The sequence below is a fragment of the Saccostrea cucullata genome, unplaced genomic scaffold, assembly GCF_032062105.1.
Source record: "Saccostrea cucullata isolate Sc308-1 unplaced genomic scaffold, CSIRO_AGI_Scuc_v1 ctg2953, whole genome shotgun sequence".
NCBI classification, from domain to species: domain Eukaryota; kingdom Metazoa; phylum Mollusca; class Bivalvia; order Ostreida; family Ostreidae; genus Saccostrea; species Saccostrea cuccullata.
The window spans coordinates 22,423-39,960 of record NW_026934389.1 but is presented as its reverse complement, the minus strand read 5'-3'; the positions used below and the strand labels follow the sequence as shown (position 1 = coordinate 39,960).

Below are 17,538 nucleotides of genomic sequence, written 5' to 3'. Positions count from 1 at the left end.
TCCGGGTAGCGAAATAGTCTAATTCATCACCAGTATTGTCCATCATGGTGACTGTGTAAGATGCTACAGATACGTAATTAACACGAGTTTTATAATATAGTGCTAGAGCTATCATATTTACAAATGTATTTAGTTTCAGAGTTATGCAAAATGAGAATTCTTAACCCTGAGATATAGTTATCTTCTGGCTTTCTTTCATTTTTCTTTCTTTCATTTCTTTCATTATTGAATTCAAATTTTCTTTAACATTTATATTTTGTAAAGCATAAAAATGAAATTAGAATATTCACAATACATGTTCGTTTTTAAATTCCCGCATGCTGCCTCTCCATACAACTTTGAATTAAAAATATCCTTTTTTTCTCTTTAAAATGTGTAATTGCACAGGAAAATAATTATTCAGTTTCTTCTAATATATTACCTAACTTACACAGTGGTGATTCATTTTTATTCCATTTACTTACACTTGCATTATTATTTTTGTAACAGACAATTAAGCAGTGAATATTTGTACTCTGCAATCTTTTTGTCATGCATATTGAGAATTTTGAAACTTTATATTTCCATATTGAATTATCATCGATATAGAATATTCATTCCACTTATTCTCAAAGATTGAATTATGAAATTTTGAATGAATTGGGATCGAATTTAGAATCCCTTTTTGGGATCTAAATTAATTGTTTCTAAATAAAGGTGAGTCATTATTGTGAATGTCAATATACCCTCTATTTCGCAAAGGAACAATCAAATTTTATTTTGAAAACTCTTTGTTAAGTAAAGTTCCCAAAACTGATACTTGCAGTTGAGTTATGGTTATCACCCATCTCCCCATTTCCCGGTAAATTAGGTTATTGTTATTTGATTGTTAAATTTATACCTTACAAATGACAGTTTCAATTTTCACGACAAATAATACGTTAACAATATAATTTGATCGATGCACAAAATATAATGTTTGCAATCACTGAAGAAAAACTTTTCAACCAAACGCTGCAGATATAAATAATACAGGTTACTTATTAAAAAAGACATATATATCCCATAGATCCAAATACAATCGCTGTAACGTGTCTATCTTAAGATATATTCTCGTTTAACACTGTAATATACAATAAATCAACTATTTTCTGTGTGATCATTTATTCGCGATTAGTCAATTTGAAATCAATCAGCGACGATTCTTTTTTCAGGAAAAAGGAACATTTTCCACGAAAAATAAAGAAAAATAAATGGTTCACGGCAATTAATATTCGCGACTTAAAGTAGATCGTGAAACTCGTGAATATCATTCGCACGCGAATTAAAGTTGGTTTACAGTATAGAGTTTAATGAAAATCTTATTCAACGCATATATTACACAAAAAAAAAAATTCGGCTTAATTTTATGAACATTAAAATATATTTCTTCTTAAAATCTAGATGTTTGTATGCATCCTTTAATTGAGAATGACCATTCCTTATAATCAACATTCCATTGCTTCCAATTTCAGTGGTAAGAACTTGACTTTCAACTCATCCAAAACAGAAGCAATTGGTGTAACAACAGTAGTACCAAAAGATGTTCCCCCTACAACCATTCCAATGCATACAAGTTTGTCATCTTTATCACATCCTTGAGGATCGATTTGAAACACTAATGCCCCTGAGTCCCCCGCTTGAGCAAAATCCTTCAATCCTTTGAGATGGTTGATTTCCAGTTGTGAATAGTAGTGAAAACCGCAAAATGAAGGAGAATTGCTGAAAGGAATGGACGGATCATGGTATTTAACCGCCAATCCATTCAGTTTCAAATATCCTTTTGTAAATCCAGATGATGTCCCACTTTTACAGCATGCATTACCTCTTTCATTCACATGTTTGTTATTTCGATAATCTCTAATTTCATCCGTGTCATATTCTGGTGGTTTTTCTTTACTAAACCCTACAAAAAATATACATTGATGTTTTGTTTTTACCATTTAACACAAATTTTGATTTTGTGTTATTTTTTCCCCACGATGCATTTTTGAAGCAGTTGAAAATATTTCTAGACCTATACTTACCTAAAATTGATAAGTCTGCAACTGTATACCCAGAAAATGTACCCCTGTCAGGAAAACGTTCTGTGAGTTTTATTAATGATGCATCGACTGATACACCGTACTGATCTTGCTGTGTTGGAAATACAGATTTAACATGTACACCACAGACGTTATTTTCATTCTGAATTCCGTAACTTGGTTGAACAATTTCTATGCTGGATGTTTGGGGTTGATCGAAGAATGTGTGAGCAGTTGTTATAAAACCTCGTTCTTGGCCAGCACCGTTCTCAAACGAAACAAAACCTCCAAGTGTTCCTTCCAAATTTTTGTCTGCAATGTCGGAATTGAAAGTGTTACGTCTATATCAATGTTTTGGTAAATATAACGACTGTGTTTTCAGCATATATTCATGAAAACTTTACTTGAAATAATCTTGTGTAGTCCTTATATAGTGTTAAATAAGGAAATACAAATGAGTAAATAAATAAATGATAGCAGGTATACACAGTGCATCTTCACAGAATTGTGTATATGATTTTCACTTTTATGTTGAGAAATATCACGTTTGAAAACTTAAAATATCTTCTGCGTTTTTTTTATGCAAAGCTTGTGGACTATAAGTAATCTATTTCTTAAAGCAAAAAAGGGTACATTGTAAATTAATTCTACATGCAATACCTAAAGAAATTTCCAACTGGATTTCCGTACAATGTATGGAGCAGAGAACTACTTTGTACTTTAACTGACACTCTAATGGGACAAAATTCGTATCTTTCAGTAAAATATATCAAATTGTTCAAATGTATGTTAAATACAAGATTTAAATTCTTCTATGAGTTGTGTTTAAGGTGAGTAGCTTTTTGGTGTTGATAAAATTATAGTTGCCCTTAAAAATTCCCCAAAATCTTTTCTTTGTCATAATTTTATTTTTCCAGTACGCAGCTAGGATAAAGCTGCACGTAAAATATCAAACTGTTCAAACTGTAGTAACTTCCCTGAACTACTTAGATATGACGTCATAATAGAATATGGCGTCAAGTCACTGCATACTTGAGCTGACATGACGGGGAAGGTGTCATAATTATTACACGGCATGTAGATTTATTATGGGGACTTGTGTTTAATTCAAGAGTAAGGGTTGATTTTCAAGCTCGTGTGTGCTGTTATAATGTTTAACATTTAAATATCTTTATTCCTTTTGCTTGTCCGATATGCAAATATTCAAGCAATAGCAAAAAATATGTTTGAAACGCTCCCCTTACACTTCTGTAGACAGAGTTAGAATTTATTAATCGTGTTTATATAGGACTGGCACAAGTGAAAGACAAGGATAAAATGAAGATATTCTGCGTGAATCTAAAAGAGAAGTATGTCTTCTAGCTGAAATTTGCTGGGGGATCGTATGTAGTTTATCCGTTTTTGTATAAATCGCGATAAAGAGTGGAAAATACCCCTTCTTACTTTGGTAATTTCAATTTATCGTAAAATATTTTCTTAAGAAGTGAAAATTAAACCCGCCCCCAACACTTTTTATGTACCAGGGATCACGATGAATTGATCTATGTAACAAACTTTGCATAATAATTTTGTTTTGCACTTGTACGGAAACGATTTTTGTGCAGCATTTAAGAATATCAAAAATGTCCGTCACGTGATCAACACAGTCATCTGACATCACAGAAATGCTTAATTATAATACCTTATTAAACTCTTATCTCAAGTTGACTGCAATTTCATACAAGGATCACACATTGAAATTAAAATCTGGGTCATAATAAAATGTATATTTTTAAGACTTTTTAAGCCTTCGGACAGCCTTATCATAACTGCGTAAATATAACTTTGTTCTCTAGATTTCATTTATAAGTGGCTGAAGTGACTTTTCTAACAGAAATAGGCTTAATTGTCTAATCATCACCTGAGTGAATGGCATTATCCAAACCAAAAAAGAGAGAGAGAGAGAGAAAAACTTAACAAAACATTTCTTTTTTTTTATTAATATGCTCTTAAAAAATAATCTTTAATTCAGTTATCTAAATATTAACTTAAACAGATTGAATATGCACGACATGGTTTCAGATGACTTTTAATTTCTAATTATACGCTAGGAATTAATTATTGTATCATTTCGTGAAAAGCAACACATGCGATATAAAAATTATCGTTTTCATTTTCATGGTGCTAAAGTAAATCAATCAATTCTCTTGAAAAACTGCCTGCTGCCCAATCCCATTCACTTTATTTGAATAAAATTTTGTATGAGTAAAAAATAATAATAATATATTCATAATAAAGACACGCAAAAATAAAGAAAGAAGAAGGTTAGCGCTACAGTTGAAAATCTGCACCAGAATAAAATAAGATTTTCACAAAAGGAAAAACAGAGCCGTGATTAATGATATCTCATGGTCATAATCATTCAAATCCAAATGTTTTTAAGTTTATCTCGTTTCAGAGGAGGTGATTTAAAGTTTTTCAAATGCATATTTTACTCATAACTTACCCTTGCCTCCAATACTACAACCCATTACCAATGGTTGAAGCACATCCTTTGGGTTTTTCGAAAATCCCTTTCCTGTATTATTTGGAAACCAATAGAAGAACCCCTCTCTGATATCAGTTGGACATCCTTCAATTGAACTAGGAAATTCTTCTTCCGATAGAGGCACTACCCCTTTGCATGAGCAATATAATGCAATGCACCATTGCTTTTCTAAAATATTTCCATTCTGTTGAGAGCGGTATGCCGATATGCTTGACACTTCCAAATTTGAATGATTTTTGAACAGCAATCGTGCATGATCTCTTAGAAGGGATTCTATCTCGTACACTTTTACCTCATCGAATGATTCAGATTTTTCGCGACCAGAAACGATAGCCCCTTCGTCAGGTGGACATCTCCATTGTTTCCATTTTAAAGGATACCCTTCCCAAGTGTCAAAATCAAATTCATTTGAACCATCAAAAACAATAACGATAACCTTCTTGTCTAAATTCTCTGCTCTTTCTCGTCCGCCGTATATTTGAACAATCCGCTTATTTCTATTTTGGACTTCTTTTGATAGTCTGCAGAGAACCTCATCCATGTGGAATGTTTCTGAAATAGAAAATCAAAGATTTCTTGTGAGCATCATGGTACATCTGGGTAATCAAGCAAGGTATAGAACCTAGTAATAAGGATGACAAATATAAGAAATGTCCAAATAGTAAATAGTTAACAACTAAAACAATAGTTACAAATTAAAGAATTAAACTACTCGCCTATAATACCCAATATGGATCTGAGGTCATTGCTCAATATATTCGATGCTTCTTCACCATTTAGACAAAGAATAATGTCCTCCATGCTGTCTTCTATATGTGTTAGTAGAGTTTCCGACTTTTTATCTTTTAGAATTGCTGAAATTTTATCATTTGTAACACATTTAAAAACTATGTAGTTTCTCAAGTCAAATTGAATTATTTGAAATTTAAGGAAATAATAAGGCACCAAAATAAAAGAATTATTGGTCCATTCATTTCATTTGTCAGCTTAAAAGACTTTCCACATATCAAAATTTTATCTTTTATATTGATCCTTAAGCTATTTATGTAATTAAGCATAGTTTACACAAAGGGCCCTAATTTTCATATCTTTTTATAAACCCGCTTGAAAAGCGAGAGGGCATATAGTAATCGGTAATTCCGTCCGTCCGTCTGTTACGATTTGGGGTACCCATCTCTTATCCGCAACTCATCTCATACCACTGAATCAAATTTTATGAAACTTTCATAGAATCTTTATTATATATTGCCATTGTGACCTCCTATTTTACTTTTTGATCCGACACATATTTTGGGTTGCCCGATCACAGCAAAACATGGACTTTGCCATTATAACTATATGGGGGCGGGAGGTATCATTTAGTGAGCTCATCGCTCACAGTACCTCTAGTTTTTTTTAATTTTTTTTACAGCCCAGTGAAGTGAACAAGATTATTTAAAAAGTAATTTTCTTTGCGACAACAATTGGACAAGGGAAAGAAGTTTCTGTGATTAGCAGTTTCTTAATAGAAGTGTTCAATTGTAAAAAATCGAATTATATACATCTTTAATTATTATGATAAACTGTAAGTTGCATTAGTTATTGAATGACCCTGGTATACGGAGATGTTTAATATATATTACATATGAACCTGACAGATGGTATCGATAATACTTTAGAGAATCTTACTCCCCTGCATTTTCAAAATTCGTTTAAACTATCAAATGAAAAAAAAAATCAAGTCATCGGTTAAGTTGTGTCATCATCTTTTGCTTTATAACGATTATCTCACCTAACATACAATGACGATGTATATACATGCGTATGAGAAAATAATTTGAATGATACATACATTTGTATTTCAATTTCAATAATACATAGATTGTATGAGACAATAACTTCTCTTAATTTAGTACGGTTTATTCTTTTCTTTAAACTTCACCTAGAATTTTTGTAAGGAATTTCATATTGTCCTGTAGTTCATTGGAACCGGGCTGTATAGGCTCCCTGGTGTCATTCTTAAAACCGAGTACCTCTAATATTCTTTGAAGTTTCGATTCAGATCTTCTTCTCATGGTCATTCCTTTAAACATGAAAATATGTTAATAAATCAGAGACTGGGCAGTATTCAGGACAATTTTTTTCTTTTGTTTTCTAGAATAAAAATACATTTTTCTTTAGAACGGTTTCATTTCCTAAAATAAATAATTGCCACATTCTTTAATTGTTTTCAGGTGCAACATTTTAAAGATTCTCTATTTCGCTAGAGTTTCTTTTAATCTCTATGTCATCAAAATGAATGATATTATATTTTTAACCTTTAATTTCTTTTCCTTTATTGTTTCCCACTAACACAAAAAATGTCTAAGAGAAGAAGTATTAAAACTCGATGACTAATGCTAATTAGCTGTGCCTTTTGCTGATGCTAATTCAGTAAGTCCTCCTGCAGCAAAATTCGACAGTTAGGGTGATTCGTGATTTTCATAACGCCGTTGACAACTAAATGTGATGCTGAAAAAGTTCCATAATGTCCGACTGCTGTGCAATAATATATATTTCTAAGTTTGTTCTCGTTGTTCTCGAAGAATACATATCCACGAAGAAATGTACCATTTCTATGTACATAACAAATCAGGAGTTCTCTATCCATGAAATAAATCCCCCAATTTTTTCCTCAAACCATGAAAAATTGTCCCCGAGAAAATATGTGATTTATGATACGTTTCACATCATAAAATCAAAAGAATCCCACCCTTTATGAAATTCCATGTGCCATGGACCACGAAATTTACAATTCTTAAACAGGTATTTTTGCCGATCATAATGATGCATAGCCATGTTTCGGCTGCTTTCGTATTCAAAAAGCATAGAAAAAGATTTTCAAAATATATAAATAAATGTATCAGCAATATGTTCTCCAAAGCACCTCCTCCTTAATTCAGAACAACTGATTCAGGCTATGGTTTTCTAAAGTTTGGAAAAGACATCCATGCTTTTCATGAAAATATATTTCGCTACTTTATTATGTTGTCCCAGAAAAACGCAAACATTTTCAATGTATTCGCATACTATCTACATTCCCCCACTATGAACCTACAGACCTCAATTGCGTTCATAGGACTATAGACGTAACTTCTTCTTTTGTTAGCAGTGCAATTTCTAAATAACACCCGTCTAGTATAAGCTCTTCTACACTATTTTGAGGCGTTCAGAAGTATATATATGAAATGTTTGCTAAACGGAATAAATATGTTTTTAATAATATTATTTGAAAAAAAGAAATTCACTATAATTTAGAATTGTTAATTTATATATATAAGAATTTAATTTTGGTCAATGTTCTTAATTGTATAATAAAACTATGTCAAAATTGAAGAGAACTGCCAGATTTTTATTTCTTCTCATCATATTTTTACATATTTGTTCAAAGAACGATAACTCTTCACACTTGGACGTTTTGACATCAACTTTTCTTGAATAGTAGTATATCTATTTCAAGAAGGATTTCTACTAAAAATATAAATAGAAGAACTTAAAAAATCATAGAAAGCATTCAGGAGTTATAATCTTAATTAAAGCATTGTTTTTTCATCATAGTGTTAAATTATTGCGTGATTTTACTCAAAGGATTTCAATAACGTTGATCGATGACGTAACAACTGCATCAAAACAAAAATTAAAAGAATGTGACGACGTCGCAGTTTGTATCCAGATAACTGTGTTTAAGAGGAATACTTCATAAATTGTTTGTAATTTATTAAAGAAAAGGTGCAATGATCAGGTATGCTGATTTTATAGCCGTGTGTTTTTCTTCACTGAAACCAATACCCCGCATCCTTATGTAAGACAGGATTACCTCTGCTATTCTTGCAATTTTAAAGAATGCAAATATAAGTAATAAACAACGATTATTCAGTGAACATGGCATTATGAATAGCAATGTAATAGCTCTTCTTGCATATTTTCCATGATGCACTAGCGCGCATCATGCAATATGTCAGCAGAGCAATTGTTATTCATAATGCCATGTTCACTGAATAACGTTGTTTATTTCTTCTTTTGTTTCACTAAGACTATCAAGATAGAATTAGCATACATGTACATCATGATCAACCTTTTTTGGAAAATGCCTAAAAATTACAATGAAATGTCTATATTTATGAATAATATTTCCCTCTCAGTTAAACGGATCTAACTAACAAGCTGGCGGCGCAACATTGACGACGTCAAAATGTAGCTATTAGTCTTTGTGACTTTGTTCTTGAAACAGTACTGTATTTAGTTTTCTTTTAGTTGTCAAATTGTACATTTCAAATATTAGTTTTCCCAAGAAATTGCGGCGTTTATTCTTTTAAAAGACAATTTTGTAAACCTGATCATAAAGCTAACTGATAGAATTGTTCAACAGAGGTTAAGACGTCCTGTCTCTGTGTTTTCAGGTCGTCTTCATTTTAGTATTTTATTTTCTCCTATCGGATTACCATGCAAGTCAACCTCAAACCCCTTCAACTAGAGATAATTGCGTTTTCAATACCAATATTTGTGTTTTTCCATCACTAACATCTCTTTTCCAATGTACAAGAGTTATTATCTTATCAACATAGTGTTTCTTAATACTATGGTGCTCCATATTACCGCCCAAAGTCACTATTTTTGACTATATCTAAATTAAAGTGTTTGGGCACATACATATATCGTCGTACCAATTTAATGTGTATTTACGTAGGTAAATTTTGTGATATTTTATTTCCCTATATATCCAGTCTAATTACAAAGAAAAATTCATTGACAATATAATTAATAAAAGTGAAAAAATTGTCATGCACCGACCACGGATACTCTTTTAAATGTTGACTTTATTTAAGAAATAAGATATCATTTTTAGAGTTGCATTGGGGTATGACATGAAGTCGGTCACGTGATCGAATTCTATAACACCCGAATAGTAGATTTGATCATGTACCGACTTTATGTCATACCCCAATGCAACTCTAAAAATGATATTTTATTTTTTATATTTATATTTTACGTTTTCATTCATTTTACAAACAAATATATAGGCATTATTTAGACTTAGATTTTGAAATGCAAAGTTACGTTACTACGACGTTATGTGACGTCACAGTCGGAACTTTCAAAATTGCACGTGCAGTTTGCTTTCCAGACGCAAGAAAGTCTGATCATGTGACCGACTGCATGTCATCGAAAATTGAATTTCATTTTTTTAGTATTGTCATATAAGGAAAGACACTGGCAAATGTAAATATATGCATATGACCTAAGACCTATTATATTCTTTCAAATATTAAAAAAAACAATTTGCGAATAGCATGCATAAATTGATAGGTTTTGAATGAATAGTATTTGAAATGTTCAAAAATGTTGGCTTTTTCTGGGACAGTCCTCATTCTAAATTCATAAACAGACGGGAAATGCAATTTTTATCAAAGTTTTTCACTGCAAACACTGCATAATTTAGACTGAATTTCAACAGAAAATAAAGCTACATGTATATCAAAGATCGCCTAAATGTGGAACCTTGGTTGGAAACTTTTTTCTTGTCAAAAATTTCGTGTTTTGTAACATGTCACTTTTTTTGGCTAACATGGTATATCTTTACCCTGACATATCAGAGTTTTTTTAGATTTTATATGTTGTTTGAATAAAGCTAGATTTCCACCCAAAAAGAGACGATTATGCCATTATACGCTTTCATATTTACAAAATACATTGTACTATTTAATAAAAAAAACATAATTGTACTATTTAATTAAAAAAACCATACGATTACAGGCAATTAAAACAAGGCAAAACACTGAATATTTAACTTAAAATTTCTATTCACTACTTCAATTTGAAAATGTTTAATTTCATTGTCATATGCTTACTACCCTATTGCTTCAATTGTATTGTATGTAAGATACCTTTAGAAGTTTTTTGTTACCTGTACATTGAAATTTTTCTGCAGTCGAATTTATAAAGCCCTTTTCCTTTGCAAGGTCCGTTATGCCTGTTCTAATTATACACAGTGCCTCTCTGTATTTTGTTTTATGTCTAGGAATAACTCTTTCTAATCCATGAATTTTGTGCAGAATGTCATCCAAGTGCATATGGAATTCTTGATCAGAAAGTATCATCCTGTTCTGATATTCACAAAAAGAATCCAGTATTTCTTTAATTCTGTAAATAGAGCTTTGGTCACAAGCGTAATATATTAAATCTTTCCATGGGAGTCCTTCACATAATTTGTGCAGCAGAGGAAGATCAAGGTCGTTAAATTTTACCATGATAATCCCCGACTTTGGATATAACAATCCTCTTTCAGCTTCATTAAGAATATTAATAAAAGGTGTTCTGTACATTTTAAGAATCAATGAAAACTCTCCTATTGAGAAATGGGTCTTAAGAAGAACTCGGAAAAGATTTAAACATGTATCTTTTAGTAATTTCAAAATACGGTGATAGTATTCTTTTTCCATTGTTGATAAGAATTTGGATGCCTGCATTCTTGATAAAGGATGTGGAAACCTAAAACAGCAAAAGAAGAATCATCAAATTTACACTCCAAGCTATTGCCAATTAAGTGACAGTTATTCCTTATATTTACATGCTTTGATTCCTCCCATCCACGGGCTCCAAGCCTGCTTCTCTCTAGGTGTTGTCCCGCCCTGCACGTGTTTTTTTTGGAACCGCGCCAAAACATTCATGAGGAAATCAATTACTTTTACAATTGGTAATTTTATCTCGGACAAAGACATTGGAAATGTAAATATTAGATAATAAAATATATTTTTTAGAAACACAAGTCATATATGGTATCAGAAATAAACTTTATGATCATCATGATTTGTTTTGTAAGTGTACTTCTAATTTTTTCAACAGGAAATACAGACAGATCGAAACAAAACAATATTAAGCTTTATTATTTTTCTTTATTATCCCAACTATCTGATTGGCACAACAAACAAGGTAAACAATTGTAGCCTTTTGATTAACTACATTCCCTAGATAAATAGACCTTTGAAAAAGCATATCGACCTTGCACTTCGTGCTCGGTCGATTTGCTTTCTGTAAGGTCTGTATATCTAAGGATAGACCTCATCAAAGACTATAATTATATATTATTTAAACAAATCTCGTATAACTCATCTTAATGTCAAAATTTCTTAAAATACAAGATGAGAAAAATTATGAAAGCATTTCTTATTGACACAGAAGAAAACTATTTTAATAATTACAATATATAAAGCAATTACCTTTCAGGGTGATTCAACGATGTAGTTTCTTTCTGTAGGTCCAGAGAGTCTTCCATTATCTTTTTGTCTTCGTAATAATTAATTTCCTCGTCCATATAAGGCGGCATCTGTGTTTCTTTCTCGTGGAATTTATGTTTTTTTACCGAGTCCTGCATTTTCTGTGTTTGATCTGAAGTAATTCAACATAATGAATTATAGATAAATAAATTCTTTACGCTTAATATCGTAAGGAAACTGAAAGGAACTGATAAAAGTTTTTCAAAAGAAATTTTGATCCGTTCGGTTAAAAAAGTAATTCTTCAGTACTGCTGCAACCAGCTGATCATCTTCGATTAGTTATAAAAACCTTTTAAAAAGATCTGTGATCAAATAGACAAACTAATTTCCTTCAGTAAACTTACCTTGTAAGGAAGATTAAAAAAGTTCATTCAAAAGTACAAAGAATATGAACCCCCTCATCAATTTTTTTTCAAGATTATAGATAAACACATTGTCATATGCAAAACATTTATTTTACCGATGTGTGAAGTTGCACTCAAGTTAAGTATATGAAACTCGTGTAAGACAATCTTAAAAGCAAAACTTTTTGTCACCAGTGATCACGGAACAATGTAACGCTGAAAACAACCTCGAAAATTCATATTTTCTCAAATTTACCGTGCCTTTTCATTTTATACACGCTTTTGAAATGTCTTTTCCATGAATAAAAACGATTCCTTAATACTTGACACCTTATTTGTTAAATTTGCTCGAGTAGCTTAAGTTAGTTTGTCAATGTTATCAATTTCTTCACCTTGTAATTCTGCTTAATTTCAAAAGTTTTGCAATTGTTAAGCGCACATTATGTTTTATGACGTTATTAACAATTTTGATAGGATTTAATTTCCTTTAAGTGTCATTCATTAGAGGTATTTCTATAAGTATTATAAAGTGTATAATAAGTATAAAAAAAACCCCTAAATTTTGACCTTGCTTCATGACCCTTATTTTGCTGCTTTAAATTTTTTATAGTTCTGTTGAATCAGTTGATAAAATATATGTATCAAATTTGGTTGTAATATGACATTAAAAAATGTTATGACAAAAGTCTATGATTTTCCTAATGACCCTTGTACATAAAGGAAACAAATTTAATCATTCATTTGCAATATGACAAGTAAGTATAAAACTATTTAACTGAGGATTTAACTTTGTGGATTTAAAAAAATCGACAGGACAAGAAATTGACACTCATAAGAAAGCAAAACACAACTCAAGTAAAAACATTTATATGACGAAACAAGAAATTCAATATTCAATGTATTACAATAAAAATCTTGAATCATCAAAGACTTTCACTAATAATTTTACTGCAAGAATAAACAAAAAATGACTAAAACGCCTTAGTTAGTTTGCATTAATGATCTAAATACATGTATGAGAGAAACGTCCTTGCTTATCATTACAACTAGAGTTAATTTGTTTGATGTGCGGGAGAAGAGAAGCAAGGCCTTTTCACTCTATAACCTAGTCTCACCCTGCACAAAAGGCCCCAATCCAGGGGTCGTTTAAATTCATATTCTTAAGAAACACTTAATTGTCGATCGTAACCATGTATTGTGTTGTTTTTATTAATAGCAAAGAGTATAGGTTAAGTGTTTTCAGAAGAAATACTTTTTAAATTGAAAAAGGAGAAAATGTCTAGCTTTATTCTAATCGTAAGATAATGATTGCTGTGAAGAAACTGCTAAGCATCTATTTAGGCATTGTAAGAACGAGACAAACAAGAAGGCTGTGAGCCAATTCTCACTAGTAATATCCCCGCTGTGATTTGAATATACATTATCCTGTTGATATAATATACAAAGGTTCAGGTTTGGACAGATGTAAGGATTAAAAGAAAGTTGACATCACAATCCTACAAAAATAAATCCTATCATACGACATGCCTCAACAAACGATGATTTGATATATTATATAAAGCATCTGCGATACGACATGCCTCAACAAACGATGATTTGATATATTATATAAAGCATCTGCGATAAGTAGTTGCTGAGAAAACTGCGATAAAAATTTGTTATGTATGGTAGAGACAGATGTACTGATAAACAGGTAGTTGACATCGGATTTGTATAAAAATGAATTCGACCATATGGCATGCCACAGCAAAGAATGTGCTAGGATTTCAAGCACCTGCGATTGGCAGTTGCTGAGAAAACAGCGACGAAATGAACACTTATAGGCCTCGGTAAATTGTGAAAGTAAAGAATCAAATAAAGAAAAAAAATCATCTCATATCATTAATTGATATCTAAACCATACTATTCAACAAATTTTACCATTGAACATGTTGAAATTCATGAAAATACAAAGAACAAAATCATACAAAGTGGCAGAGATCAGCGAAAATTTATGATTTTGTATAATAAATCGAGAACGGTCATTCATTTCCAGGCCTAGGCTTTTGTATGAGCCTAATGTTGTACAGACTTGTGCAAATGACATAAGACGCTTTATATATTTGTATAACTTGTTTGTGTGAAAGTAGGAAGTTTGTGCAAGATAAGGTTAGTACCGAAAATATAAGAAATGTAAAAGAAGTTGAATGTTTTTTCCTTTAGTAAGCGAGAGTATTCACTGTATTGCCTATATTGAACCCACCTGTGGAATAAAATATTTGAAATACTGATAGTCATGTGAGTTTTACCCACGTAAACATTCCTAAAAGGTGCTCACTGTATAGCCAGACTTTGTATCATTAAAGTCGAGCCACTTAGAGATGTTTGTATATATTTGGTTTTAGGAACACTTGAGGGTAAAGAGAGTTTTGTGTCGTTAAAAAAAAATGTCAACATTTTAAACACTCATAATGAGACATGTACAGTTCATTTAAATACCCTTTCTTAATGTCAAAATTCTAAAGAAAGTTGTATCAATGCTTATTGTATTTTTTTTTCTAAATGCAAGTGTTAAATATGTTTAATTTGATCGCTATAATTTAGGCACCTAATCAATCTCATTCGATTTTTTAAAGAGATACATGTAAACCAGCACAAGAAGTAACATTCGGCAAACGCGCCCGTCGATGATCCGCCTTCAGATTGTTCAAATGTCCATTTAAATCATTAATGTATCCACCCTTGATTTAAATAAACGAAACTCAAAGTAGGTTCGGTACGTCTTTTTTTCGGATTCGGTATTAAATTGTTTCAAATCTATACTGACTTTAGGTGGTGCTGCTTAAGGCGCTTTTTAATGGAAATAACAACTAGTGTTTACCTATTACCAAAGGAGAACGATTCGGTAAAATATTCAAAGTTGATAGGCACAGAAGAAGGCCAATTAAGTATATCTTCAGTGCACGTGTCCTTGTTATGTATGGTACGGGCAGACGCACGGGTAAACAGGATGTTAACATAGAATTTGTACCGAAATGAATCCCCCAAATGGCATGCAACAGCAAACAAGATGCTGAAATTTCAAGTATCTGCGAAGAAAACGGAAAAATTATTGATAAGCAGGAAATTGACATGAGAAATAAGAAAAATGAATCCCATCATACAGCATGTCCCAGCAAAGATTGAGCTGAAATTTCAAGCATCTCAAACGCGTAGTTGCTGAGAAAACTGCGACGAATATTGTTATGAACAGACACACAGCTAGACAGACAGACGGACGGACAGACACACAAAGATAAAACAATATAAACCCCTTTACCTTTTAGTGGGGATATAACTATTATCATTACAATGACAATCTGTAAATAATGAATTCATTAAAAGTAGCAACTGGACACTTTATTTGCAAATCTAAATTTAATATTAAGTCTGACTAATGTCGCCACAAAAAGACCCGAATGGATACCTACCACTTGGTTTGATTATATCGCTTAATAATGGTTCGGATGACTGCTCTTTTGAAGATCTAAGTGAAAACCTGAAACAGGTATAAGATGAGAATTAAAAACTAATAAATAAACCTTTACAACAGTCTAACAAAATTGACTCTGAATAGAAAAGAGGTATGTGTACATACATACAATCTATCACATAAAGTTTTCCACATAATAAACTGAAAATAAATTTACCATGACTTCCTGGTTCAGTTTCTAATTTTAAGCTTTTCTGTTCTTTTTAGAGTTTTATGAGTTTATAACAATACTTGTGATTTATTTATTTGAGATGCCATAGCAGGACTTGCATTTTATGATTTTTTCCGAAACCTTAAAATTTTTTGGACTTCAATTGTTCTCACTGTGTGCCCAATTTCATGTAAGTTGATCCAATGTAATTTTTCAAATTATTTCTTTATATTATAAAGGAATGTATAGCAAAACAATTGGTAGTCTGTATCCCATAAATACCCTATGTTAAAATTTTCTTCGTTTGACAATCAATAATTCTACCTTCAACTTTTGGCAATATATTGTTCTTTCGGCATGATGATTGTCCTATTTGTTTAATTGTCACTTCTGTAAACAACGTTATACCGAAGAAATTTTGTGAGATTTATAGCTTCCTTGACTCCACTGCAAAAGAGCTGTAGTAAATTAGATAATTGCAAGGTTCTCACGATTATACTTATTACCTTTCATGGTAGTTTGACAATTCAATTCCTTCCTGTTGTTCCAGATATTTCTCGAATATTTTTTTGTCTGATTCATTTTCCAACAAATTAATTTTCACATCTAGATAAGGCGGTATCTCTGTTTCTTTTCGATGCATTTTACGCTCCATTACCGATTCCATTGGGATCCTAAAGCAGATGTCTACATTGGTTTATAAATGTACTTAAATTTAATCATTCTGAGAAAAAAGTGATTCCAAAATTTAATAATAAAGTCTCTCAAATACATGACCGTAATTATACAGATACCAAAATAGTTTTCCTCAAAAATTAAGACAGGTGTTTTCAGAAAGAAAAAATTATGATCCAAGGATGGTGTTTTGTATGATTACTCCTAATTTTTAAAAGAAACATACAGACATATCGAAACAGGGCAATGTAAAAGTAAACAGATTTTTTTTTTAATTATCAAAATTAATTTTTGTTTAAATCATTTTCCAACAAATGAAATTTTTTAACTAGTTCCCCAAACGCTTCCCAACTCCCTTGTAGTGCCAATTTCCTTTAAAACTTTTTTTAAATATGCACAGTATCGCAGAATTTCATAAAAGAATTTTAAAAGCTACAATGATATCAACTTTTTGTCATCTACCGCATTGCACGCAAATGCACGTGCATGTACATGCACGGTGATCATGGCATATTGTCTAAACCATTAACATATCTTTATGTTCCAAAAATCAATAAAAAGTCATAAAAATATAAATTTTACCGTTTTCCAAACATATTGTTCATTTTACGCATGTGCACAAGTGCATGCAAGCACGTCCTTGCATTCAAATGTGATAGCAGTTTCATGTAGGAATCCATAATACCTATTCATATTGTAAACTTCATCCTGTTTTGTTGAGAAACAAGAAAGATATAGGCATGTAAACTTTCAGCCAATCAGATTGCTGCACACGTGGATTTACGTGCTTTCATGATAATTCTTATATATTAATGTGTAGATCTTCATAATGTGTAACTAAGTACAAAATTTCAAAGGATTAGGAACTAAAACAAGAAAGATATTTAGACTTTAGTTTCAACCAATCGGAGCAAAGCGCACGTGCATGCGCGTAAGATCTTGCAATTTTGACCATGTCATCTTGTCTATACTACTAATATATTCATGCATTGTGAG

General features: G+C 31.5%; 2 protein-coding genes across 2 annotated transcripts; both read right to left on the bottom strand.

Annotated features, from left to right (window-relative positions):
* Positions 1-219: 219 nt before the first annotated feature.
* LOC134240617 (uncharacterized) lies at positions 220-5,123 on the bottom strand. The gene is made up of 3 exons (XM_062722696.1): positions 4,528-5,123; positions 2,046-2,354; positions 220-1,924 (listed from the first exon to the last, which is right to left on the bottom strand). Exons 1-3 carry the CDS (start codon positions 5,108-5,110, stop codon positions 1,467-1,469), a joined length of 1,350 nt encoding a protein of 449 aa, XP_062578680.1. The 5' UTR covers positions 5,111-5,123; the 3' UTR covers positions 220-1,466.
* Positions 5,124-10,448: 5,325 nt separating this feature from the next.
* Positions 10,449-16,871, bottom strand: LOC134240616 (uncharacterized). The gene is made up of 4 exons (XM_062722695.1): positions 16,374-16,871; positions 15,655-15,722; positions 11,805-11,973; positions 10,449-11,076 (listed from the first exon to the last, which is right to left on the bottom strand). Exons 1-4 carry the CDS (start codon positions 16,532-16,534, stop codon positions 10,449-10,451), a joined length of 1,026 nt encoding a protein of 341 aa, XP_062578679.1. The 5' UTR covers positions 16,535-16,871.
* Positions 16,872-17,538: the final 667 nt, after the last annotated feature.